At 47.2% G+C, this 23018-nt stretch overlaps 1 protein-coding gene across 5 annotated transcripts; it reads right to left on the bottom strand.

Moving 5' to 3' along the window:
- Nucleotides 1–48: 48 nt before the first annotated feature.
- Nucleotides 49–22434, bottom strand: LOC116953182 (uncharacterized). Of its 5 annotated transcripts, none has more exons than XM_032973119.2 (6): nucleotides 22266–22434; nucleotides 17142–17494; nucleotides 15735–15801; nucleotides 13134–13282; nucleotides 8484–10556; nucleotides 49–5460 (listed from the first exon to the last, which is right to left on the bottom strand). In XM_032973119.2, the coding sequence occupies exons 2-6, from the start codon at nucleotides 17473–17475 to the stop codon at nucleotides 5396–5398; spliced, it is 2688 nt and encodes an 895-aa protein (XP_032829010.2). In that variant the 5' UTR covers nucleotides 17476–17494; nucleotides 22266–22434; the 3' UTR covers nucleotides 49–5395. The 5 variants fall into 5 exon arrangements, with proteins under 5 accessions (XP_032829010.2, XP_032829012.2, XP_032829008.2 ...); XM_032973121.2 differs by having other exon boundaries at nucleotides 15735–15804; nucleotides 17142–17428; XM_032973117.2 differs by having other exon boundaries at nucleotides 15735–15804; nucleotides 22266–22433.
- Between the last annotated feature and the right edge of the window lie 584 nt (nucleotides 22435–23018).

Here is a 23018-nt window from a genome sequence, read left to right as displayed (position 1 = left end):
TCCAATGCTTTGCGTCCGTGCGAAATTCAAGAGGCGCCCTAGATCCGCGGGTCTCGTACGTTTTTATTGTAATGCAATGTGCACGTCACACACTGTCACGTCTACAGGCGAACACGCACAATCGCACAAGCTCACACAACGGCGGCTTGCAGAGCCAGGCAGCGCACGCACGCACGCACGCCCTCGCCGCACGGGTGGATGCACATCGACTATAGGAGATACACGAGGATATAACGAGGAATCCACTCGCACACTACGCAACAGAAAAATATATATACCGTGTACGTGTGAGATATATATGTATATGTGTGTACGTGTACTGTTTATCCATATCTCGGCGTACTGCACAGGGCATAGCATGCTTTGTTTACGCCTAAAAACAATCAATCACTTTGCTTCACCGTCCAGATGTGTAATGTCCAGTACACACGAGTCAATCACGAACAGCCGCGAGACGGCATCTGTCAGTGAACACGGAGACAGATTTATTTATTCCTTGATATATGGTTTCTGCCTGCACTGATATTATGATGCTTTTGAAACTTTTAAAGACATCCCTCCCGTTCCGAACGCGTAACTTTTGCAGGTCCTACCAAGCAAATTCCACTACTCAGTCACATTTATGATGACAAGGTGGCCGACGGACGATGGCAATGGACACGGTCGCAATTGTTACGGCCACAGGCCACTCATGTACTGGCAACAGCGACGATGATGATGTTAAAATGCGTTACTGAACAGCGGCGATCAAATCCGTGACAATCAATCAAATTGCAACTGCTTGGAGTAAGTGGCTGGTGGTGCTAATAAATGACAATGACGACACGCGTGAAAGTTCCGCTACAAAGTGCATACAGCAAAGCAAGTTACGGCAAGCGTCAGAAAATGTGCCGTGAAAAAAAACAACGTATGCATAAGGTCGAACAGTGCATAACAATACAAACAAACATTTCATTGAGACCTCACCCGCAAATCTGCACCAGGTAGTAACATCAACTTCTGTAAATTCGAGGAAGATTCCCTTCAGTCACAGTCTATGTTGAACCAGCTCGCAAGTATCTGTAACCGTGGGCTTGCACACAGTACAATATACGAACGCGAGCATGCATGCGTGACGCGGAAACTCAAAGCATTCTCACTTTGGTAAATCAACAACATTTGTGTGTTCCCGTCAAAGAACCAGGCACTATCTCATTGCCTGTCTGCCGATTATAACTACGCTTTAGAACAAAGACAGATCAACACAGCTCAGTTGGAGGAGGTAAGCTCATCTGATTGGCAGATTTTGGTTATTTTTGTTCTAATTCTTGGACTGAAACCTCAATGTGGCTACATATGTCCAAAAATAGCAACTGATCTTTAAACAAAAAAACTCTATAGTGCCCGATGAGAATTTTTTTTTATGTTGACAAGGCATATTATTTAACTGACACCTTTGCATAATTTTCTGACGCAAATGTTCGCATTTCTTTTTAAAAGACATTTTTTATCCAAGTGCTCCCATAGACCTAAATGTAATTTTATAATTACTGCCTTTAACACCTACGAGCCTTGCAAATCAGATGCCTTACAAATTACGCGCGCTGCATATCGATGCAGAATGTGGCACAAATCCAAGCACACAGAGCGAGAGCGAGAGAGAGAAAGTGGCGACGTTCTCCAGTTGATGCCGTGGCCGGTCGCTCCGCACTCGGATCGTCGTTAACGCCAACGCGGGGACAAGTCGGGCGGTCGACCCGTCTCAAACGCCGCGCGCGTTTCTGCCAAAGACCTCCCACCCCACCCCGCACAGCGCCGCGCCGCGCGCGCTTTGCCATTCCCGTGCCGACGGGAGCGAAGATTTTAAAAGAAGCGAACCCGCGACTGATTACCGTTGTCGTCTGGACTCCCCCACCCCCCCCACACACCCTCGTTCACATGCAGCCACCGGCTTGGGGCGAGTCCCCCCCTCCTGTCGTCAGAGCCTGACTCTCGTCAGGAGACCACCGTCGGGGTACGGGATGCGAGCGAGGGCTTCTTTATTGGACACTTAACGAATTTACGCGGCAGGGTTCGGCTACAATGACGGTAGACGTCCCGCCCGACAGTTTATCTTTTTTTTTTTGCCCTTCCTATCCGTGGCAGTGCCAGTCGGCAGTTAGGAATAATCGCGGGTAATTAGGAATGATCACATTAGCAGTGCTCAAGGAGTTTTTTGCGGTTATAGGGGTCAACACGAACACAAACGCGGCTCTACAATGGCCACGAGGCTGACCTTTGGTCACAACGGGGGGCGGTGGGGGGAAGACGCGTGTGGCGGGGGGGGGGGGCATGCAGTGAAATGTAGAGGGCAGTGGCTGCATTAAAGCTTTACAAAGGTGCAGTGCACAAGGGGGGACGTGTACAATGTGGGCTGCCACTGTCTCCTGTTCAAGATGAGAGATCACTGAACCGTCTGGTGTGTATGTCAGGTCGAGTGTATAAGTCAGATCGAGTGTGTATGTCAAGTCAAATGTTTACGTAAGGTCGAGTGTGTATGTCAGGTCAAGCGTGTATGTCAAGTTCAGTGTGTATGTCAAGCCAAGTGCATAAGTCAGGTTGAGTGTGTATGTCAGGTCGAGTGTGTATGTCAGTCGAGTGCGTAAGTCAGGTCGAGTGTGTAAGTCAGGTCGAGTGTGTAAGTAAAGTCGAGTGTGTAAGTAAAGTCGAGTGTATAAGTCAGGTCGAGTGTGTAAGTCAGGTCGAGTGTGTAAGTCAGGTGGAGTGTATATGTCAGGTCAAGTGTGTATGTCAGGTCAAGTGTATATGTCAGGTCGAGTGTGTATGTCAGGTCAAGTGCGTAAGTCAGGTCGATTGTTTGTCAGGTCAAGTGTGTATGTCAGGTCAAGTGTGTATGGCAGGTCGAGTGTGTATGTCAGGTCGAGTGTGTAAGTAAAGTCGAGTGTGTAATTGAAGTCGAGTGTGTAAGTCAGGTCGAGTGTGAATGTCAGGTCGAGTGTGTATGTCAGGTCAAGTGTGTAAGTAAAGTCGAGTGTGTAAGTGAAGTCGAGTGTGTAAGTCAGGTCGAGTGTGTATGTCAGGTCGAGTGTGTATGTCAGGTCGAGTGTGAATGTCAGGTCGAGTGTGTATGGCAGGTCAAGTGTGTAAGTAAAGTCGAGTGTGTAAGTGAAGTCGAGTGTGTAAGTCAGGTCGAGTGTGTATGTCAGGTCGAGTGTGTATGTCAGGTCGAGTGTGTATGTCAGGTCGAGTGTGTATGTCAGGTCGAGTGTGTATGTCATATCACGTAAGACAAATCAGTTTCCCTGCTCAAATAAGCAATGGGATGGCACTCATTTCTGTTGGCAGCTCCGCGTCAATGGTAAACAAATTCCACTTTTCCACGGCAAAGGGCAGTCCCTCCAACGGTTTCACCACTGTTGAGTTCCCAAAAGAAATTGGTGATAATTTTGATCAACCCTGGAGAGGGGGCGAGAGAATGAGCTGGCCCCCCAAAAAACTTGCATTTGCGCTCTCGAAAACCTCTCCCTTAGCGAGGAGTCCAGCACTCTAACCACAGCGCCACCTCGTCAGATGGCGTGCACGCGTCTCTGTGCTGTACAATATATAGGGACTCCTCTACTTACGAACAGTCGACTTATGAACTTTCAGAGATACGAACAAACCTGTCTGTATGTCCAGTTGCTTGTTCGGACCGAGAGCCGTAAGTTCAACCGCCGTTGCGATAGATGGCGGTGGTGGCATCTACATGTGTGGAACATGTAGATGGCGGTGGTGGCATCTACATGTGTGGAACATGAAGAACCAGTGGCATCTGTATCTACGGGAGATTATACAACTTTTAAAGCTATTCCCTGTGTTCAGTGTACATCCCCGTACAACATGTTCGGAATCGACAGAAGTTGGACATAATAACAGACCCTTGGAACCTAACTCGTTCGTAAGTAGAGGAGTCCCTGTACAAATGAATACTTGGCTAGACAATTGGGAAGGCTGATTTAAAAAGCAAGTATGTGTGAAGGGGACACCAGAATTATATAAATTATGAAAAATTTCTTTCATACAGTGTGCACAACTGTAAATAATCATACGGCCAATCGCAGGCAGTACAGCCATGAGGTTCTGTTCCAGCCGTGTAGAGTTTGAGTATTCGCCGCTCGTATCCGTCAAACATCCCAGAACCAGTTAATCCTCAAAATGAGTCCTGAGACTTCCTTTATCTTACTCGGCTGTCGAGTAACATAAACAAAATATGGTTTTGGGGGGATGCATTCAGATTAGTATGTTGCTCAGGACACAGTGACCCTAAGGTTGGCCCTTTAAATAGAGGTTTACCATTGAAAGATAAACACAGTGTTTTAACATTGAGATACGTCTTTTTTGGACTTGATATCTTACTGCTGTCGGTGATAAGGACACATTTCTTACAAAAAACAATCTCTCTGGACAACAACAACTTCAAGGCAAACAATGTATTTCCAAAATGCAACCGCAGCACATGTCAATATAAATAACGCAATGATTAAGTTAATAAATTATACCATTTTTTTACGATAGAAAATATGTAGTGTGTTTGGACACTGAAGAATTGTGAAAAAGCCTGTCATCTGAAATGGTCCATTATGGCGGAACACTTGTTGCCAAGCAACAAAATCTGAAATAAAAAAACAACTGTCACCGTAAAAGTCGCCAGTGAACTAAATAATGCAAACGCAGGTAATAAATAATTCACAAATAAATGAGCCTATAAGTCAGCAATGGAAATAAATCCCCATTGGCACATTTTGCCACGTGTGTTCTAAATCCTTGAGGATTAAAGCAGTATACGCCACACATCTTGTAAATCCGTTGTCACAGTTGGCCATGCGCTGGGACACTTCGACACGGCGCGCTTGCGCAAGCAGCTGAGCGGAAATGCCCTCCACGCAGCCGATGGGCGAGGTCGTCAATGCCAAAAGCCATGCGCTGTACATTGACCGTGAACACTGGCCCACACGGCACGATGATGACGACGAGTGTCCCGTGCTGTTTTCCTCTAAGCATGATGGCAAGAGTGAGACACTAACACGCTCACGACAACTGATATATATACGCTGTGTTTTATACTGGCACCGTTCGGCGCTTCCTCCCCGTTCCCCCGGGGGCTTTATCTCGTTACCACATATTTGTAAATGCCGATTGGATTATTACTGGTAGAGAGCACAACGCCGACACGTTAAGGTTGTCGGGGCAATAATGGCATCAAAGGGAGAGAAAGGAGAGAAACAGCCCAGTGCATATGAATCAGGAGACAACCGGCAGCCGTTGAACATGATGGGTTTACTTGATAACGTAAATTCATTGACTTAAGCTTTCATTTGTATTTTTATTATTATCATTATCACCGTATCATTATCACCACAGATCATCGGAGTAGGACTCAGATGGGAGCTTTGCAGGGAGGACCCCAGGGGAACACCTTCTGGCAGTTTCCACCGAGACACACTGAGGGCAGACGGAGAGAGAGGGCAGAGAGAGAGAGCACACACACACGTAAGCATGCGCACATGTCCCTGTGTAGCCTGCACAGGCTGCTAGGGCAAGTGCTGTTAGCGAGCACCTATTAAAGCCTGCACTTTGCACAAGATGGTTTGACTAGCGCCATTCTCGGCTGCATTTGTCTCCCGAATGCTGATTTTCACACAGTGCGCCAGACTCTTTTAAGGCTAAATTAACCTAAGGGAGGTCCAGAATAGCATTTCGCACTGATGCTAGCCATGACCGGGAATTGCAGCATTCGAAACACTGCGTCACCACACACTTTCACACACCGCGTGCACAAATACACGCGCACACGTACACACAAATGTTTGCACATACGTACATGCAAGCACGCATTAGTGCACACATACGTATGTACACAGAACACGTACACATGCGTATACAGATGCGCAAATGCACACACATCCACATTTCCATACATAGGCACACATGTGCACACAAATGCTTGTACGCACATACATACATATCCACACTTGCACATACATACAGTCCCATGCACACACATGCAATACATACGTACAGGATGACTGCACAATACAAGGACGCGTAGTTTTCTTTAGATTAATTTCCCCAAAGGTCGCCTAGCCAACCGCAGCTTAATGAGCACACTCACACATTTTTTTGCACTTCCCCAGAATATGTAATTTTTTGCACAATGGCAAGAAAACCCCCAAAAATATAAATTCAAAGCACAGCCTCATGCCATTGTCATCGCAGATAAATAGGAGAAAACCCGAAAACGCACGTTCTGGGAATTTCAATAAGCAGCTAAGAAATAAATGCAGTGACAAAGCACGTTTTACTTGCGATCAATTATTTGTGATCTAAAAGGGATTTTTTTTTTGCAACACCGAATTAATTTCGATCTCGTGAAACTTGGGACAGATAATTGGCAGTTTAAATTCATTCATGTATTCATTCCTGCCACCCCTGACTGCATTGTGCCCTCGCTACCGAACAGAAGCCGGAGAATGTGTGCTCCTACATTGGCTTGAACGTACTCTGAAGTGATGGCGAAGTAGTGAGCACAATGTGCTAGGAGCCCGGTCACCCCATTTTCAATATTCGGTCCCAGCGTAGTGTCAGTTGCAAGTGTCATCTCAATTGGTCCTGGCACCTCCACCCTCCTTTCACAAACCCACATAGACCAGCGTGGTGAAGTACGGTCAAACAAACCCGCCACGCACCCCCCCCCCCTCTTGGCCAACACAGATTAAGTAGACCTTCATCCAGCAGTGTTTTTTTTACAGAGGGCTGAACGTTGTTATTTTATTGTACCAGGAGAAATCCTTACTGAAATTCACAGAAGCGCAATATGCATTGCTAAACAGTGCTCTTCACTAAAACGTCTCCAATGGGAAACTATGCGTTCGATCGTTCTGCCGCCATTTGCAGTTTTATAATTTGTCGGTTGCGCGCAGGGAACCGGAGTGCCATAAAACGCTCGCAGTGGCCATTTTCGCCGAGTCACGTGCAGTATATTTTTTCAGGTAATTGTGATTGTCAGCGGCAGCAGCCTGCTGTGCTTGAGCACATGATGAGATTGCCTCGTGGTGGTGCGAGATAGGGAAGCGGCGGGGGTGGTTTAATGTTGCAGGCCACACATAGCTCCATAAGTCTGCGCGCTGGCTTCTTGACTGAGTAAATTCGCGTGCATACCATGATACAGCTATGATTTTGTCCTCACAAAACAACCTAAAGAAACCCCAACGTCTACAAAACCACGTCGCACGCACTGTCCTCACCTCCGACCTTGCTCTCCGGGCCCTCCACTGACTCGCAATCCCCATCAGAATCACCTTCAAAATCGCCTGCCTCTGTTACACTGCATACAGGACCTCCTGACGCCCTGCTCCCAAACCACCGCCAGAACTCTCCGCAGCTTTACGCAGGAATTACCCCTCCACACCGAGAGCCGGCACCGCGATCGCCACGTGTCGTTTCGCTGTTGTCGGCGCCTCCACCTGGAACGCCGCCGCCACCCCCCTCCACATTCGCAGCACTTGACTCTTCACCTACCTTTAAGCGCCTTCTCAAAGCAACATCTTTCTATTTTACTTTTACTGAGCGGATCTCTGAGCCGGGCTCCGCGCCTCAGAGTCGCTGCCTTCGGGCAAATGAAAACTGTGCCCGTTACAAATTAGCCTTATTATTATTATTTACTACCTGGAAATTTCATTTTTTATTTATTGGGTGTCACCAGGCACGAAATTGTCCATGAACTGTTTAAAATTTAGGGGGTGGAGGGAGGCGACCTGTCTGGGCTCAGACTGGCCGTAGGAGAACGTTACGACGTCCAATTGTTCCTGAAGCTCCTTTTCCCTACTTGCCCCCTTGCACTGGAACAAACTTCCCCTCCACATTGACCAAGCGCCCTCCCTGTCGAGCCTCCGCTCCTCCCTCAAGACCCACCTCTTCTCCCTGGCCCATATTTCCCTCCATCTCTAGGCACCCCCGTAATTCCGGTACCTACTAACAGCCTGCCCTATACCCCATCCGTATTCACCATATCACTTTTAGTTACCCTCATTGTACCGCTCATAACCCTTGTAAAGCACCTTGGATAAAAGTGCTATATAAACATAAGATAGGAATACATTCCATTCCTTGGCCACCACTCCCTTGTTATTCTTGACCCATCGACCATCGACCCCTTAACGTCATGATGTGCCTTGCCCAAGCCCACTTATTTTTCTTACGACTTCAGGTCGTTCCATTAAATTGCACGCATTCTCTTTTCCATGATTTCCTCTTTCTGTCTCTCAATTTGATGACAAGAACTCATCTCTCCGTGATATTTTTGTGCAATTTTTTGTTTTTTGTTATATACATTTTCCTGAACAACCGTGGGCCTAAACCTAAGATTCTTCATCTTCATTTATATTTATTTGTGGGTTAGACCACGTAAATGATCTGGCCATATTTGTGTTATAAGATCCTCTATCATCCCGACATCACCAACTTACCTGAAAAAATGCTGCTGCTCTCCTTTGAGCCGTTGAGGGGAATCTTTTCAGGCAACATCCCGTTGGCTCCGGGAATCTTGAAGAGCGTTGGGTCGTTGCTGTGAGGAGGGCAGAAGTCGGCGTGGACTTTGGGCTGCACGTTGAGAGACGTGCCCACCACTTTCTCCTTTGCCAACCCCATGCCCAAGGGCTGCTGGGACAGACAGCCATTGCCTAAGACTGGGCCCACCTTGGGGCCACCCTCGTTCTCCTCCTCCACCACGGGCCGCTCAGCCACCGCCTCGGGCGATCGAGCCACGAACCTGCGCCCGCCCGCCATCTCGGAAGTGTCGTCGCCCGATGCTGTCGCGTCTTGGAACCGTGCCCCGAGCTTCACGTAGTTACCGGCTTCTCCCGGGAAGTGTGGCCCCGGCGGCTTGGGCGGGCGAACCCGGCCCACGGCGACAATCGGCACGGTGGAGGCCCGGTCCTCGAGAGCCCCGACCCCGCGACATGGCGTGGCTGCATCGCCATCGCTCGTCGTCGCTTCCACGGCCCTTTCTGGTGCGACGGAGGAGTCGGGCTCGACCAGGATCTTGTCAAACTCGGTGAGGCCGTGGCCCGCGGCCTTCTCACTCACGTACTGCTCGTAGTCTTCGAAGGTCTCATTGGACAGGTCGACCCACTCGTCGTCGTCTTCTGAGTGAACAAGGTCCAGCAGCAGCCGCCCTGATTTCCCGCCGCCGTTGGACAGTTCCTGGTGGAGCATGTTGACCGTCACGTTGATCTTGCACGGCTCCACGGTCATTGTGGGGAGGTCGTCCTCGTCACGAGCCGTCGACTCGTCCGAGGAAGAGGCGTCCTCCGTCATGTCCTGCTTCATGCTCAGCTCTTTCTCGCAGCAGTCCTTCTCCCACTTGTTCTGCGGTGATTTGCGGCCTTCCTTGTCCCTCTCCCCAAAGCTCTCGGCCCTCTTCAGCATGCTGTTCGAGTTGTCCTTCATGGTCTTCTCCGGGCCAGGATTTTCGCAGAGCACGTACTGCACAAGTCGTTCCTCGCACACAATCTGGGGGCTCGGGATCTCCTGCGAGGGGCTCCTGGGCTTGCGTCTCACCATGATCTCATTGCTCGCGATCTCTGCCAGGCACAGCCCCTCCCTTTTTCCGCTGCCTTGTGCGTTCGGCTTCACAATCAGCGTTGCCTGACAGAAGATGTCATCCTCGTCGTCATCAGAATCTTCTTCATCGTCGTCTTCGTCATCGTCGCTCATTTGCTCCTTTTCCTCAGCCTCCTTCTCCTTTTCACAGGCCTCCGTGTCAGGATCATCGCGCTGCGTGTCGCACTCATCCATGTCCTCTTCCGCCGCCTCCTCACATGTCTCCTCCCGCTCATACATGTCATCATCGTCATCGTCGTCTTCATCCTCCTCATCATCCTCGTCCTCCGTCTTCATCTTGTCCTCCCTGCAGTCCATTTCTTCGCAGTCTTCTGCATCCTTAGCCTCTGCCTCGGGGACACTCTCGTCCGTTTCGGAATCAGCGTGGACTTCAGACACGACGCGAGCCAGTGGTGGAACAGAGTCAAGACTCCCAGCCTCCTCCACAAGGACGCCAGCCTCCATCTCCTCAACAGCCGCAGCGATTTTCATGCCCCGAACTTCCTCTCCCCGCACCTCCTCTCCACAAGCCTCCTTCATGTCGGCTGCATCGTCATTGACTTCAGCATCACCGACATGGGCTTCAGGGGCGATCTCTTGGATTCGATCTTGATCCGACTTCACCTTTGGGCCTTGCTCTGGCTTCACCTTGGGGTCATCCGCCACGCTGGCTGCGACAGGCTTGCTCGTGAGTTTTTTGGCAGGCTTTGGGGGTAGGGAGCTCGTTGAGGACGCCTTCGGGGAAGGTTGCGAAGATTTCTTGATCTTTATGGAGCTGGCTTTGTCTTTGGTTGATTTTCCAGCAGCTTTGGAAGGGGCTGGGGAGGACGATGGCTGTTTCTTGATGGATGGTTTAATCTCGCTCTTGGAGGATGACGTTTTGCTCACAGAGGACTTCCTCTGATTGCCCTCGAGGGCGACGGCTCCAGAAGTGTCAGCTGTTAAAAAACAGGGGAAATTATAACTGTAAAATTATAAAATCGCAAAGCATGGCACAATAATGTGAACAATAGTAATCTGCATTTGTGCATGGTGTTGGCTTTGGATCGACCTCGTGCGACTCCTAAACCCCGTTAATCCGGTTTTAAGGGACTGCTCCGTGACGTTATTTATTAAGGACCACCGTCCCGTATTCACCACTTGCATTGGCGGTCTCTTGAAATATTGAGGTTTTTAGGTTACCGAATTCGACGAAAAAAATGGCTCTTCTTGTTATTTTGGTTGCCAAGCCCTTGCATTAGACTTTTGTGGCCTACTGGTTTGGGAACCAGGGCCCTTCGAAGGAGGGGTTTGCGTGCAGTTCTGTGAAAGGCCGGAGACATCACTGGAGAGATGGCCATCAGAGTGGCGTAAGCAGTGGCTGTCACCAGACTCGGCAATGCCTAAATGTACAACGTCAAGGGTTCGAGTTTTGGTCTTCTCTCGTCCGTGTGCTCCGTTTTTCCTGATGTCTATTCGCTTGCAGAAGTGTTGCATCTGCGGGAACCCTTTTGTCATTCATTGCATGGTGCTGGGCCTGTTAATTACGGAGAGCTCGGAGCCTGCCACGTTCGCTCATGAAGAGAGGTTTTTGTTTGTGGGACATAGAAAAATAAAACTCGTATTTTCCTCTTTTTGTAATGTTTCATTTTGGTGAGCTGGTATGAATAACTTTTCCAGCGGATTACAATTGTGAGTGTACATGAGTTTAAGTTCATTATCCTGTTGTGGATTTAATTTTAGTGCAACGTGACGAGGGTTGGGGATCGTGTAGCTCGAGAGGGAACTATCGGTGTTGGTCAGCCCGAGCATCACCAGGAGCGGGGCCCCTTTAATAGCAGACCCACGGCCAGGGCCATATTATCCAATAGGCCACAGGAGTAGGCACTGTGCCTAGGGCCTATGAAAACTAAAAGGCCTACGCAAAAAAATGTTGACCATGTTTTTTATGATTAAAAAATGTAACCAAGATATCGTCTTGGATAAATATATTTATATAGCAAGGATAGGCACAGCGTTTCAAATTAAATCTGCTTATCTCCAGCACACACCACGCTCCCATCAATTTAGGGCACAGACTAAATAATGTACGTATCAGCTGGACAAAGTACCGCGTGAAACAAGCGGAGTGACAGCGGCTATGGCAGTAACATGGGCAGCAGCAGTAGAGAGTTATCACTGAAGGCCTATGAAACAGAAGTGCCTAAGGCCTACAAGAACCTTCATCCGGGGCTACTCACGACACCAATGAGCAGGAACCCCTCTTGGCCCATTTCTCGTCAGTCCCCTCTATCCTCAGTCGAGGTCGCTCCTTCACCTCATCCAGCACCTCGACCAACATTCCAAATTCCTAATTTTACATTACTCCTTTCTTTTGTAGATTTGAACTGAGCTTTCGTGATATGTTACATTGTTTTTTTTCTTAGCATGTGGCGATCTGTTCAGGAGCAGAATGCCAATGTCGAGGTCTGCTGGCCACGAGAACGCACTTCTGGAGTGCTTTTGTGTTGTGTGCCTGTTTCTCCTTCTCCTACGTTGAAGGAGCGCAGACCACAGTGGTTCACGATGTGGTCCACAGTGTGGGTTGCACGGTCACAATCACACTACCGTGGCTTGTCTTTAATTTTACGTTCATGACGGAGATGCGTGCATCGGCCTGTTGATGTTCTCATGTGGTTGATGGTTACACCATCAGTGTCTTTGAGGAGGGAGGGCAGAAGAGGAATGTCACAACCAGGAGGTGGGTGGGTGACGGTAGCCTTCTAGTGGCCCACCTGTGACGTTTCATCTTGTTTTTATAATACAGTATCTTAAATGCAATACGTCATCTAGGCGAAATGGACATCGTAAATTTGAATCCAAATGCGATCAGTGTAGCTAAATAACTAAGGTTTTTTTTACATGCATGTGTGTTTTCACTATGAAGTTTGATTGTAACCAAATATATATGTGCATATATGAATGCTATAAAAACGTCAATGCATTGGCAGTGTCAATTCAAATGTATATAAATACATTGTTGAAAACAGGTGAAAGGAATTAGTGAAATTGCCCACGTGGAGAGTTTCAGGGAATATCCGTTTTATTTTTTACGTGTGTCGTGAGATTTCAATGTGTGAATCACATGACACATATGCCCTTGAAATTAAGGTGTTCCATCTCTAGAAATTATTCCAGATGAAATATTTGTTATAAATTAAAACATGAAAAAAATGTGAGATGTTATCTCTCTAGCGTCAATAAAATGAGTACCACTGTGGGAAATTTAGGTAATTTCATCGAATGAGACAGTCACATGCAGAAAATAATAATCTGGAATTTGAATTTGAATGGGTTGAGCATTATCAACAGTGTGAACAGAGGAATGGAATTTCAGACATTGGGTGTGGCAGCAAAGGAGCGTTTCCTCATCGTGTGAAGGTCGACCTGAGGGTTTTGACAGGAGGCCTTTGCCTCGATTGCTGGAGTGGAAAGCAACGTGAAGCAGAGTAAATGTGGGTGAAATAGGCAGGGGTGAGTCCCTGGTCACAGGTCACCTTTTCCAGGACGGCCCACTGTCTTATTCACCGAGAGACTCCGGGAGCCAATCATGGAGGACGGGCGAGGCTTCGGATTGGATGAGGCCTCGGATGAAGGGGGCGTCTCCATGACAGCAGAAGCCGGCCTTGGCTTCCTGGTCTTGACACTACACACACAAAATCACAATGAACAAGTCAAAAACACTATGTATACCATTATTATTATTACACTTGTACGCAGGCAAGCCTTACTGAGTCTTAGCTCCTGCTAAGTTTTAAGCAATTGAGTATTTTTTTTCAAATTTGGCAACATTTGACCATGATGTCAGTGCACAATGGCCTCCGCATTTCAGCATGGCTTCATTGGATCCTTTATGTCCACTGTGATGCAGATGGCGCATAGAATGCTATGGTTAATACACCGGTAGCGTTGGCCAGGGCGGCCTGCCAGAATTCAGGCCATGAAGCTATGCAACGAACAGCAAAACACGCTAATGCTGAGTCACATCACTTCCCCGCGAACAACAAGCATATTTGTGAGTGGACAAGAGGGCATTTTAATTTTCATGAATGGGATATAAAAATATGCCGAAAGACTTACAGCTATCCTGAACTTCAATGCATTATATGGTTGTTCAAACGAAGGCACAATCCTCAAAAACAAATGGCTGCTATCTTGTAGTAGATGGGCATATAGGCTGTGCGCCCAAGAAAGCCTAAAAATTTTAAGCTTTGATAATGAACAAAGGGATTTTAAAATGTTAGTAAAGCTGACCCTCATGACATGTATGTATGTTGAACTTCTTTCGCACCGTACGTAGCCAACCGCGCTAATCTGAGGTGTGGGCTGATGTCAGATCTGTCCATTTATAACGATATAAATCAAGACAATGACGCCAAAAGAGCACTGACAGAGCATGTGACCATGATTTAAAGGTCTTTTTTTCTCATTTTAATGAAGGCTTAAAGCGAATGTTGTTCAGTTACAGACACGTGGCAAGATAGGGGTTGATGCCGAAGCATTGAGCAAGCAGCGCTAATCCCTGGATATACCGACTAAACACAACAGCATTTAAAGACGCTTTGAACAATGTCCTCCGGCATACTAACAAGTCATAGTTACAGCAATCCATACTAGTGATGGGTCTCTGACTGATTATTAAATATAACTTCAAAACCCCATTATCTGGTTTCTAACTTAAATTATCATATTCCAGGTTGGGAAAAATAAATAAATGTGGATTTGATTGACATATGATGTGGACATAGACGACAAACTACTGTAAATCAACCCTTACTCGACCCTACACAAAACCACTCAAGTGCTGTGACTGACTAACCCCTATTAACGACCACCCCTTTTAATGACTAATCGCTTAACGTCGGGCCTCCATAGAGCCCAATGTGTAGTGTATAGTGTAGTGTATAGTAGTGTAGTGTGTAGTGTAGTGTATAGTAGTGTAGTGTGTAGTGTAGTGTATAGTAGTGTAGTGTATAGTGTAGTGTATAGTAGTGTGTAGTGTATATTAGTGTAGTGTGTAGTGTATAGTAGTGTAGTGTGTAGTGTAGTGTGTAGGGTAGTGTATAGTAGTGTAGTGTATAGTAGTGTAGTGCCTCCATAGAGCCCAATGTGTAGTGTATAGTAGTGTAGTGTATAATGTAGTGTAGTGTGTAGTGTAGTGTATAGTAGTGTATAGTAGTGTAATGTATAGTAGTGTAGTGTATAGTAGTATAGAGTATAGTTTAGTGTATAGTAGTGTATAGTGTAGTGTATAGTAGTGTAGTGTGTCGTGTAGTGTATAGTAGTATAGTGTCGTGTATAGTGTATAGTAGTGTAGTGTATAATGTAGTGTATAGTAGTGTAGTGTGTCGCGTAGTGTATAGTAGTATAGCGTATAGTGTAGTGTATAGTAGTGTATAGTGTAGTATATAGTGTAGTGTATAGTAGTGTATAGTGTAGTGTATAGTAGTGTAGTGTATAATAGTGTAGTGTATAGTAGTGTAGTGTATAGTGTAGTGTAGTGCCTCCATAGAGCCCAATGTGTTCGCTTACCGACCATTCCCCTGTTAATGACAGGCTGTTGTAGGTAAATATTAATTATATGCATTGACTAACCCTGTTTCTTTGAACATTATGTGTTTATAATGTCAGTATCTTTATGTATTAATATACATTGCTTAAATATTATAAAGTACGTTTGTTAGGTGAAAAAGGGTAACTTTCGATGCTATCGGAATGAATGAAGCCTTTAACGTGTATTTCATACCCTCGCTTTATTGACCAAACCACTTAACGACCGGTTCCGTGCAGACAATTACCTTCGTTAAGAGGGATTCTACTGTACTGTGCTTGTGTTTTTTTGTTTCCCAGGAAGGCCTCAATGAGTCTCAAGACTCTTTTGCAGGAGGGTCCTGCCAAGTTCTTTTTTTGCAGGTGGTAAGATGTTGCTGCTGTGTGCGATCCGAAAAGAGTCATTTTGCGGTTCAAATTTGAGCAAAATTTGGCTAATCGTGGAACCAAATAACCGTGGTTAAGAGGGATTCTACTGTGCTGGTATAACCACAGACATCTGATGTATCTTGTGATACTTTTTTAAAATGTACGTTTGGTTCTCATACCTGCTGCTTTTCTTTGGGACTCCATCCTTCCCCGCGGATGAAGCATCCTTCACCGAAGACTTCTTGCCTGCTAAATTACCACGAACATATTAAAATACCTTCACGTGACTCATGCATAGCAAAGCAGTTTAGATAAAAATGACGCAGGAACAAAAGCATAAGCTCGCACCCACGGCGCATTCAACTACATGACAACGAACACACAATCCAGGTCCTCAATACACATTAAACAAAGCATTAAATGTGGAATTGTATGGTTTTTTTTACTGGTAGAAACCTCCTGGTTACACCAGCCCACAGGGGATTATTGTGTCCGTCCGTCCTGCATCCAAAAATGGGAGGGGTGGGGCTGGGCGGAGAGGGGAGGGTGGGGTGGGGCTGGGTGGGGAGGGAGGGGCTGGGTGGGGAGGGGAGGGTGGGGAAGGGCTGGGTGGGGAGAGTGGGGCTGGGTGGGGAGGGGAGGGTGGGGAGGGGCTGGTCACCCCGTGGTGCCCTTATAAAACTCAACGTTTAATCTACTCACGCCGGCTTGTGCCCGCCCTCACAGTCAGGCATATTTGCGGAATACACCACGCCACCGTTGACCCTGGCCATTGACCGAGCAACCCAACGTTCCTACCAGCTCCCTCCGCAGGAATTTGTTTTACGTGGCTATTTAATATGTAGAGCCAGTTGTGCATATTTAACGACAATATTGTTATATTAAACGTGATTATGATTTATACATCCCTTTGTCAATTAACTGTTTGATTAAGGCCTACCTTAACTTGGCTGGCCACTGAGGACTGGTGAAGATTTGGGTGGGCACCCAGGATAAGTTCTGATACCATTCCGTATTGCTGTTCGCTTTGGCCAGGAATCAAGCTGAGATAACCGAGTTTAACGGTGCAGGGCACCAACCACGATTCCACTTCCCCTCAACATCAAATCAAACAATTATACATGTGTAGCCTACTTCACTTTCCAACTATTTTTTAAATGATATTGATTGCTTTAAATAGCTTCACCTCTCACCCGCTCGCATATAATCTCCACTTGGAAATGTAAATTGTCATCTCGGACAATGCTGCACGTTACCATCACTCTTACTACCATCATATTAACCATCACCACCAACATCGCCACTGTCGCCGTCATTATTTTAATTACCACCGCCATCCACTCCAGAACCACAAATATGGCTTTCAACACAATCACTACTCTTTGCACCATTGTTCACCTTATCATCGTCTTAACAACGCCACAATATCAATATCTCTGACCACTGTCATCCTCTCCATCATAACTACCGTGACCCTTACCACCACCACCACCACCACACCCTTACCATTATCAGCACCACGGCCCTTACCATAAACCATCACCACTATCACCACCACTCTCGTTATTACCACCACCTCCTCTTACCGGTGTCCACTCCGCTCTCGCCGCCGACGTGCGGGGCCTGACCGTCCACCTGGCCTCTGCTGCCCCCGAGCGACATGGATGCTGGCCTGGCCTTGGTGGAGGTCGCCTTTGCTGTCCCAGACGTCTTCCCGGTGCGACTCTGGCTGCTGGCAGAGGATGACCGGCTCAAGCTAGCCCTGCTTGCCACCTTCCCGGCGTTTGCCAGGGTCCCCGACTTGGGCTTGGCTCCGCCAGGGAGGGCCGAAGGTTCCGCCGTCTCCATGGCGGTCACGCTCTTGCGCTGGGCCCTACCAAGCCCGGACACCGGTTGCTCCGTGACGATGTCTGGCTTCATGGCCTCTCCTCAGCCAGCCCTGCACCGCACGTGGCCCAAAGGGAGGTGAATTCCATCCCTTGTTGCCATTTTATTCCGTCGAACGTCATTTCCCCCTAATAGAGGTTTTTTTGGGGGTTTGATCGCGTAAATATAAAAAAATCGCGTAAATATATGTATAAAAAAATATCTACACGATATAACCCAAAAAAGCCCTCTATTATGGATAATATTGGTCGCGAAAACCTATATGCTAAAGTGACTTCCCCCTTGATTTGAAGGTTTCGTGACTGCAGGAATCCATACTCTTTGGTTCTTTCGGTAAAGTCACGTAGAAAAAATAATATATCACGACGTTTCGATCGCAACACAAGCGACGTAAGTAGCTTTCTCTCTCTCTCTCACCTGAAGACGGTCGCTTGTGTTGCGATCGAAACGTCGTGATCTATTATTTTTTCTACCTACGTGACTTTACCTAAAGAACCAAAGATTATGATTTCCCCCTTTCAAATCAGCATCGGGGCTTTGCTCATCTCCTGTTTAGTCTTAAGCCAGTAGTGACATTACGCGTTTCTATAGCAGGGGCAAGGCAATTAAAAAATTGTTTTTTTCCCATTTTTGACAATTACCACTTTTCACAGTTTTATAACTTTTAGACATTCGCTAATTTGAAACGTGCCCAATATATATTTAGTTTTTTTCACAACACATAAATGACCACCGTGACTGCGGCGTCGAGTCAAGGGAGTTCTGTGTCACTGGTAGATGCAGGCGAGAGAGGTGGTGGTGGTGGGTGGGGAGACGCCTTTAGGATGTTAATAGACGAGAAGCGGGACGAGGGAAGGAGGAAGGGGGACGAGGCAGAGAAAAGAGCCGAGGGCAAAACCGAGAGACAGAGAGAGCAGAGCACGGACGGACAGCCGTCTCGCGTTGCGCCTCCTGGCGGCCACTTCGTGGAAGCGAAATTGTGTAGCCTTGACTTGTTAATTTTTTGTGAACATTTTTTTTATTTGAACATTACAGTCGATGCATTATGCATACTAAAATGCGGCTCTTTTGGCAATCCCTTATTGAACGAAGGTCTAATCACACATTTCAGTTATGGAGGTTGCTGAAAACATTCAGGAGATTATTCGGGGAGGGCGCCGGATTTTCAAAAACGCCGGATAATCACTCACCATCATTATATAAAATAGCTTATTTTTGCACATTCTTGCATGCCATTATGTTTAGATGTTGTTTAATGTTTTTCCAGCGCTCCTCTTTGTCCACCCCCTGTTGGATGAAGGCCTTGCCACGCATTTCAGGCATTGAAGGTTTGCTTGAACACACTCCTCACTTCAGTGCTGGTCAGGTGCCGGTTTGGTTCCCGGGACCAGGTCAAGTGCCCACTCGCCACTAACCGAGGCAGCTGGGCTCACAGCGATGCTGCGCGCCTCACCGCTGTGTGTGTGTGCTGTGTCTCACTGAAGCCGAATACACTCGTTGTGCCACTCAACTCGAGCAGGGAGAGTCGGAGGGCATGGCAGCGAGCGCCCGCAGTCCACTAGCGATGGTGAGGTTTGGGAGGTGTCGTGCACAGACCACGCGCGTTAATCAGAAACTCAACTGCAAGATGGCCAGCAGATGGCAGTATAGGGACTAGGTGCTCACCCCTCTGCAGATGTTTTGAGCATTCCCTCTGGTCTCCATGATCGTTCTGCAGCTACTTATTACAGACTTCCTCCAAATGTGCACATCGTTAGCATTGAAATCGCCAAACATCACAATCCAGAACTTTAAAAAGAAAAAAAGGCTTGACACTCGGTGGTGGGTTTTTTAGACAAAGGACATTGTTATTACTACTCCTATCAATGGCGGAGTGATTGTAGGTGGAGTTCATATCGAAAGGGGCGACATCAACCAACCACGTCTGTCTGTCCGAGTTGCTATGGAGTTCAACGTCTGGCAGCTGCTGAAAATGGTGAACATTTCATTACGGTTGCAAGAAAAATGTTGTGTGTGGGGGACAAAAAATATGGGATATTGTGTCTCAGACACATTCTGGTTAGCTGCCAAATACATTATTGCAGCAACGTGACATCCTCTGCGGCATTGCAGTTGTGTGTGATTGTACGTTAAAGTCACCGCGAGCATCGTTTTTCTTAATCTATGATTGGTACATATGGATTTGGCGTTGTCACAATGTCTTATCGACACAATGCAGCTCGAACAAGCAGATTTGATATATTTCAATTGCTGCTGGAAATTATCCGGTTTTTTTTTACATACCGTATGTTTTTTGGGGTTCATAAAGCTACATGTAGTAATCAAACATTAATTTCTTTGAATCTGTATTAATACACGTTTTTATTCTACAGATAATTGAAAACACGTATGTTTTTTTTCCAGCCAATATTAAGATTCATAATAGATGTCGGGCTCTACCATTGTCATGATCAGAGCTTAATTTATTTAGCAAGACTCTCCACGATCCGACATTCATATTTGGCTGGTTAAACGCTTGCACACGTGACACTGTTTGGCTGTCAGGTGGCGGAGGGCCTTGCAAGATAAATCTGCCCAGATCATGACATGGTCCAATCCAAATATCTATCATGAAGTCGGTGGATCAATGGACTTAAACGTAAAGAGACTGTCTGCCAGGCCAGTCAGGACCACAAATAGAGATGGGCACCACCCCACGCCCGTTTGAGCCAGGATAAAGCTGTGACTTTACGTTCATTTAAAGCACCGCTGGCCGACATTGAGAATGTTGCCGTAACGGAGAGGATCTTTTTTTCCTTTACGAGCTTCGTTTGGAGAAATTAGAGGACGTGCCTTCAGTGCTCAATGCAGTAAGGCTCTTTGCTTATGAACGCCCATTCCCATTAGATTGGCAGCGTCCATTGCCATAGCCCCTGGCAATTGGCGCGGTGGGGCAGGAAAACTCGCTGGAGGCAAATCTGATGGCGCACGCAGCGCATGAGCAATCCAGCTCCAGAAATCCACCTCGCGTTTTGGTACGAGCGCTGACGAGCCAGCAACACTGCAGTGTCTGCAGCACAGCACCCACAACCATGCAACCTCGCACGCCCCCTTCTCTACCACAGCCCACTTCACCACTGCAATACACGCCCAACCACCCTACACCCAAAAATGTGATGTGGCGGTCTGCGATGGTACAGTTCGTTCACAGTAAACATCCATCATCAAATGGCACTTCCACCCACACATAGACATCACCGAGTCCCTGCCAGCACCCATTGATAATGTCCGTAGTGGCGTGTTCCAAATCTGCGGCACAATTTCAAAACCCTCCGGGGCATTTATCTGGCCCATTACAGCAGGGATAAATAACAGGATACAAAAAGGCTTACATTACACAGAGTAAATATTCAATGACACTCTGGGATGAATTTTGAACAGTTTTTTTAAATGAAATCCCATGCTTAAAATTCAGATAATCAAAATACAAAATAAAATCTGAAAACCGCCCGTCACAAAGTTAACGCCAGCGGCATTTATTTCAAGGTGAAGTATATACAATTGTGTACGTGACCAGATACGGTCACAATCACAATTCTTTTCATGCTACCTGGAATGAAGCTACGCAGGGAAATGGCGCTGACCCACATACCGAATGACTCACGCCGACATTTAATGTCGATCCAGGCGCGGCAATGACACTTGCACACCGGGCATCCATGCAAACCCCCAACTGCATGCAATACAGGGCATGAGATCGATTTCATGTATGAGCGCATCCAGTAATAACAAAGGCCAGTGTATTGTCTGCGTGTGAGCACAATGTGAGGGCGGACCGTTAGAAAACCGCACCCACACATTTTCGCGCACGCATGTACAACTCAAAAAGCTGTCAACAACCGATGCACTCGCCTCTACGCATACTCAAATAAATGAATGCGTGCGATGGAATACAATCGCATGCAACACACGCGCACCAAACCCCACCCAATATCAGCGTCCATTGCCTCGCATACACGAGCACACAAACCTGCATGCACACCTCCACAATCAATAATACATCGACACGCAACGAACTGTAATGATATGCAACAACATGCATACCACCCAGCCCTGCAATGAGACTCTCAAACTCACCCACACAGAAGAAGAAGAGAAAAAAACCCCCCATAGCGCACATTCGCATTCAAATCGTGCACACCCCAACACAATTATAACCCCACGCATAGCCACATTCAAACCGTTCACGGACACCTGAACCACGCACCCACGCATCCACATTCCCGGACAACCCCGCTCGCATCATCGATGCGTCTACATCATGAGCATCTCGCGTCTGCGAGATTAACATTGCGCGCGGAAGCGAACACTCTCCACATTTGTCATCCGCACGTCGAAGAAAACCCGCACCCAAACCCTCATCCGTCCCCTTTTAGAAATTTCACCGAAGAAAATACACACCGTTATACATTTTAGAAATGTGTGATTTTCTTTCTCTCCTGATAATGCTATGTTCTGCAAGAGAAATTCATTATCCGTTCATCGGCAGATAAAAATGGTTCACCCTACACATAAGAGACAACAACAAAAAACGCCATATTCCACCTTTTTTTTTAAAACCTTGCCGCATTTCTCCCTCCAACACACAAAGCGTGCCATTATCAACATGACCTTTCGCACGGGCGAGCTTGATGATCGCATTGTACATTCTTGTTCCACGTCAATATCGAATTCGCAGTTTTTCGCAATAATTACCACCGGCGCGTGAACAATTCCATGCGACGACCCGCGCCATTCTATTTCTCAGCTGAAGGCGTTGGGCGCCAGAGGCAGACAGTTCTCACCGTGCGGTTCGCAGATGTGCGAGAGGACTCCAGCAGCAGCACCGCCAGGTCCCTCCTCCTCGCAAGCGCCCTTCCAATTTAATCTCACGATGTGTGCTCTGAGCTAAGCGTCTGGAAACGCTGGCCAACCAGAGATGTGGGAAGGGGGAGGTGACATGATGGGAGGATGAGGGAGGAGGCTGTGTGCATGGAGCAGGAGTTGCTATGGAAACAGATCCAGACTGCCCTCACCACTACCGCCACCACCCTATCCCCTATTGCCTCCCCATGGACCCGATCACCTCCCTCGTCTCCTAACACTGCCGCCGCCACCATCACCGTCACCACCGTCTCCCTCATCTCGTACAATCGTGACTTTTGTCGGTCAAGATTGCTTAGGAGGCCGATATCATCATCATCCTCCTCCTCCATCTCTCTGGGGACAGAGGTGATGTCCTGGTGTCATTTTTTATTTATATTCCTGGTTCTTTCGGTAAAGTCACGTAGGCTTTACCGAAAGAACCAATAATATGAATCCCTGCAGTCACGAAAACTTTAAATCAAAATTTAAGTCATTTTTATTGTTTCTTTAAAGGTGCAGCCCTGCAATTATTTGCTTATGTCATTGCTGGCAAGAGGGGCCTTCATTCAAAGGAGGGTTGAGCCAGTCGAGAGCTGGAGATAGTATGTTATGCCTACTCTTTCAGGAGCACACTTTTAAGTCCACCACGGCGGGCCAGCCGATCAACTGTGCTGTGCCCATTTGTAATAATG

The sequence above is a fragment of the Petromyzon marinus genome, chromosome 50 (assembly GCF_048934315.1).
Source record: "Petromyzon marinus isolate PM22_M1 ecotype Great Lakes invasive population chromosome 50, UKy_Petmar_22M1.pri1.0, whole genome shotgun sequence".
In the NCBI taxonomy this organism is placed as follows: Eukaryota; Metazoa; Chordata; class Hyperoartia; order Petromyzontiformes; family Petromyzontidae; genus Petromyzon; species Petromyzon marinus.
This window is presented reverse-complemented; position numbering and strand designations above follow the sequence as displayed.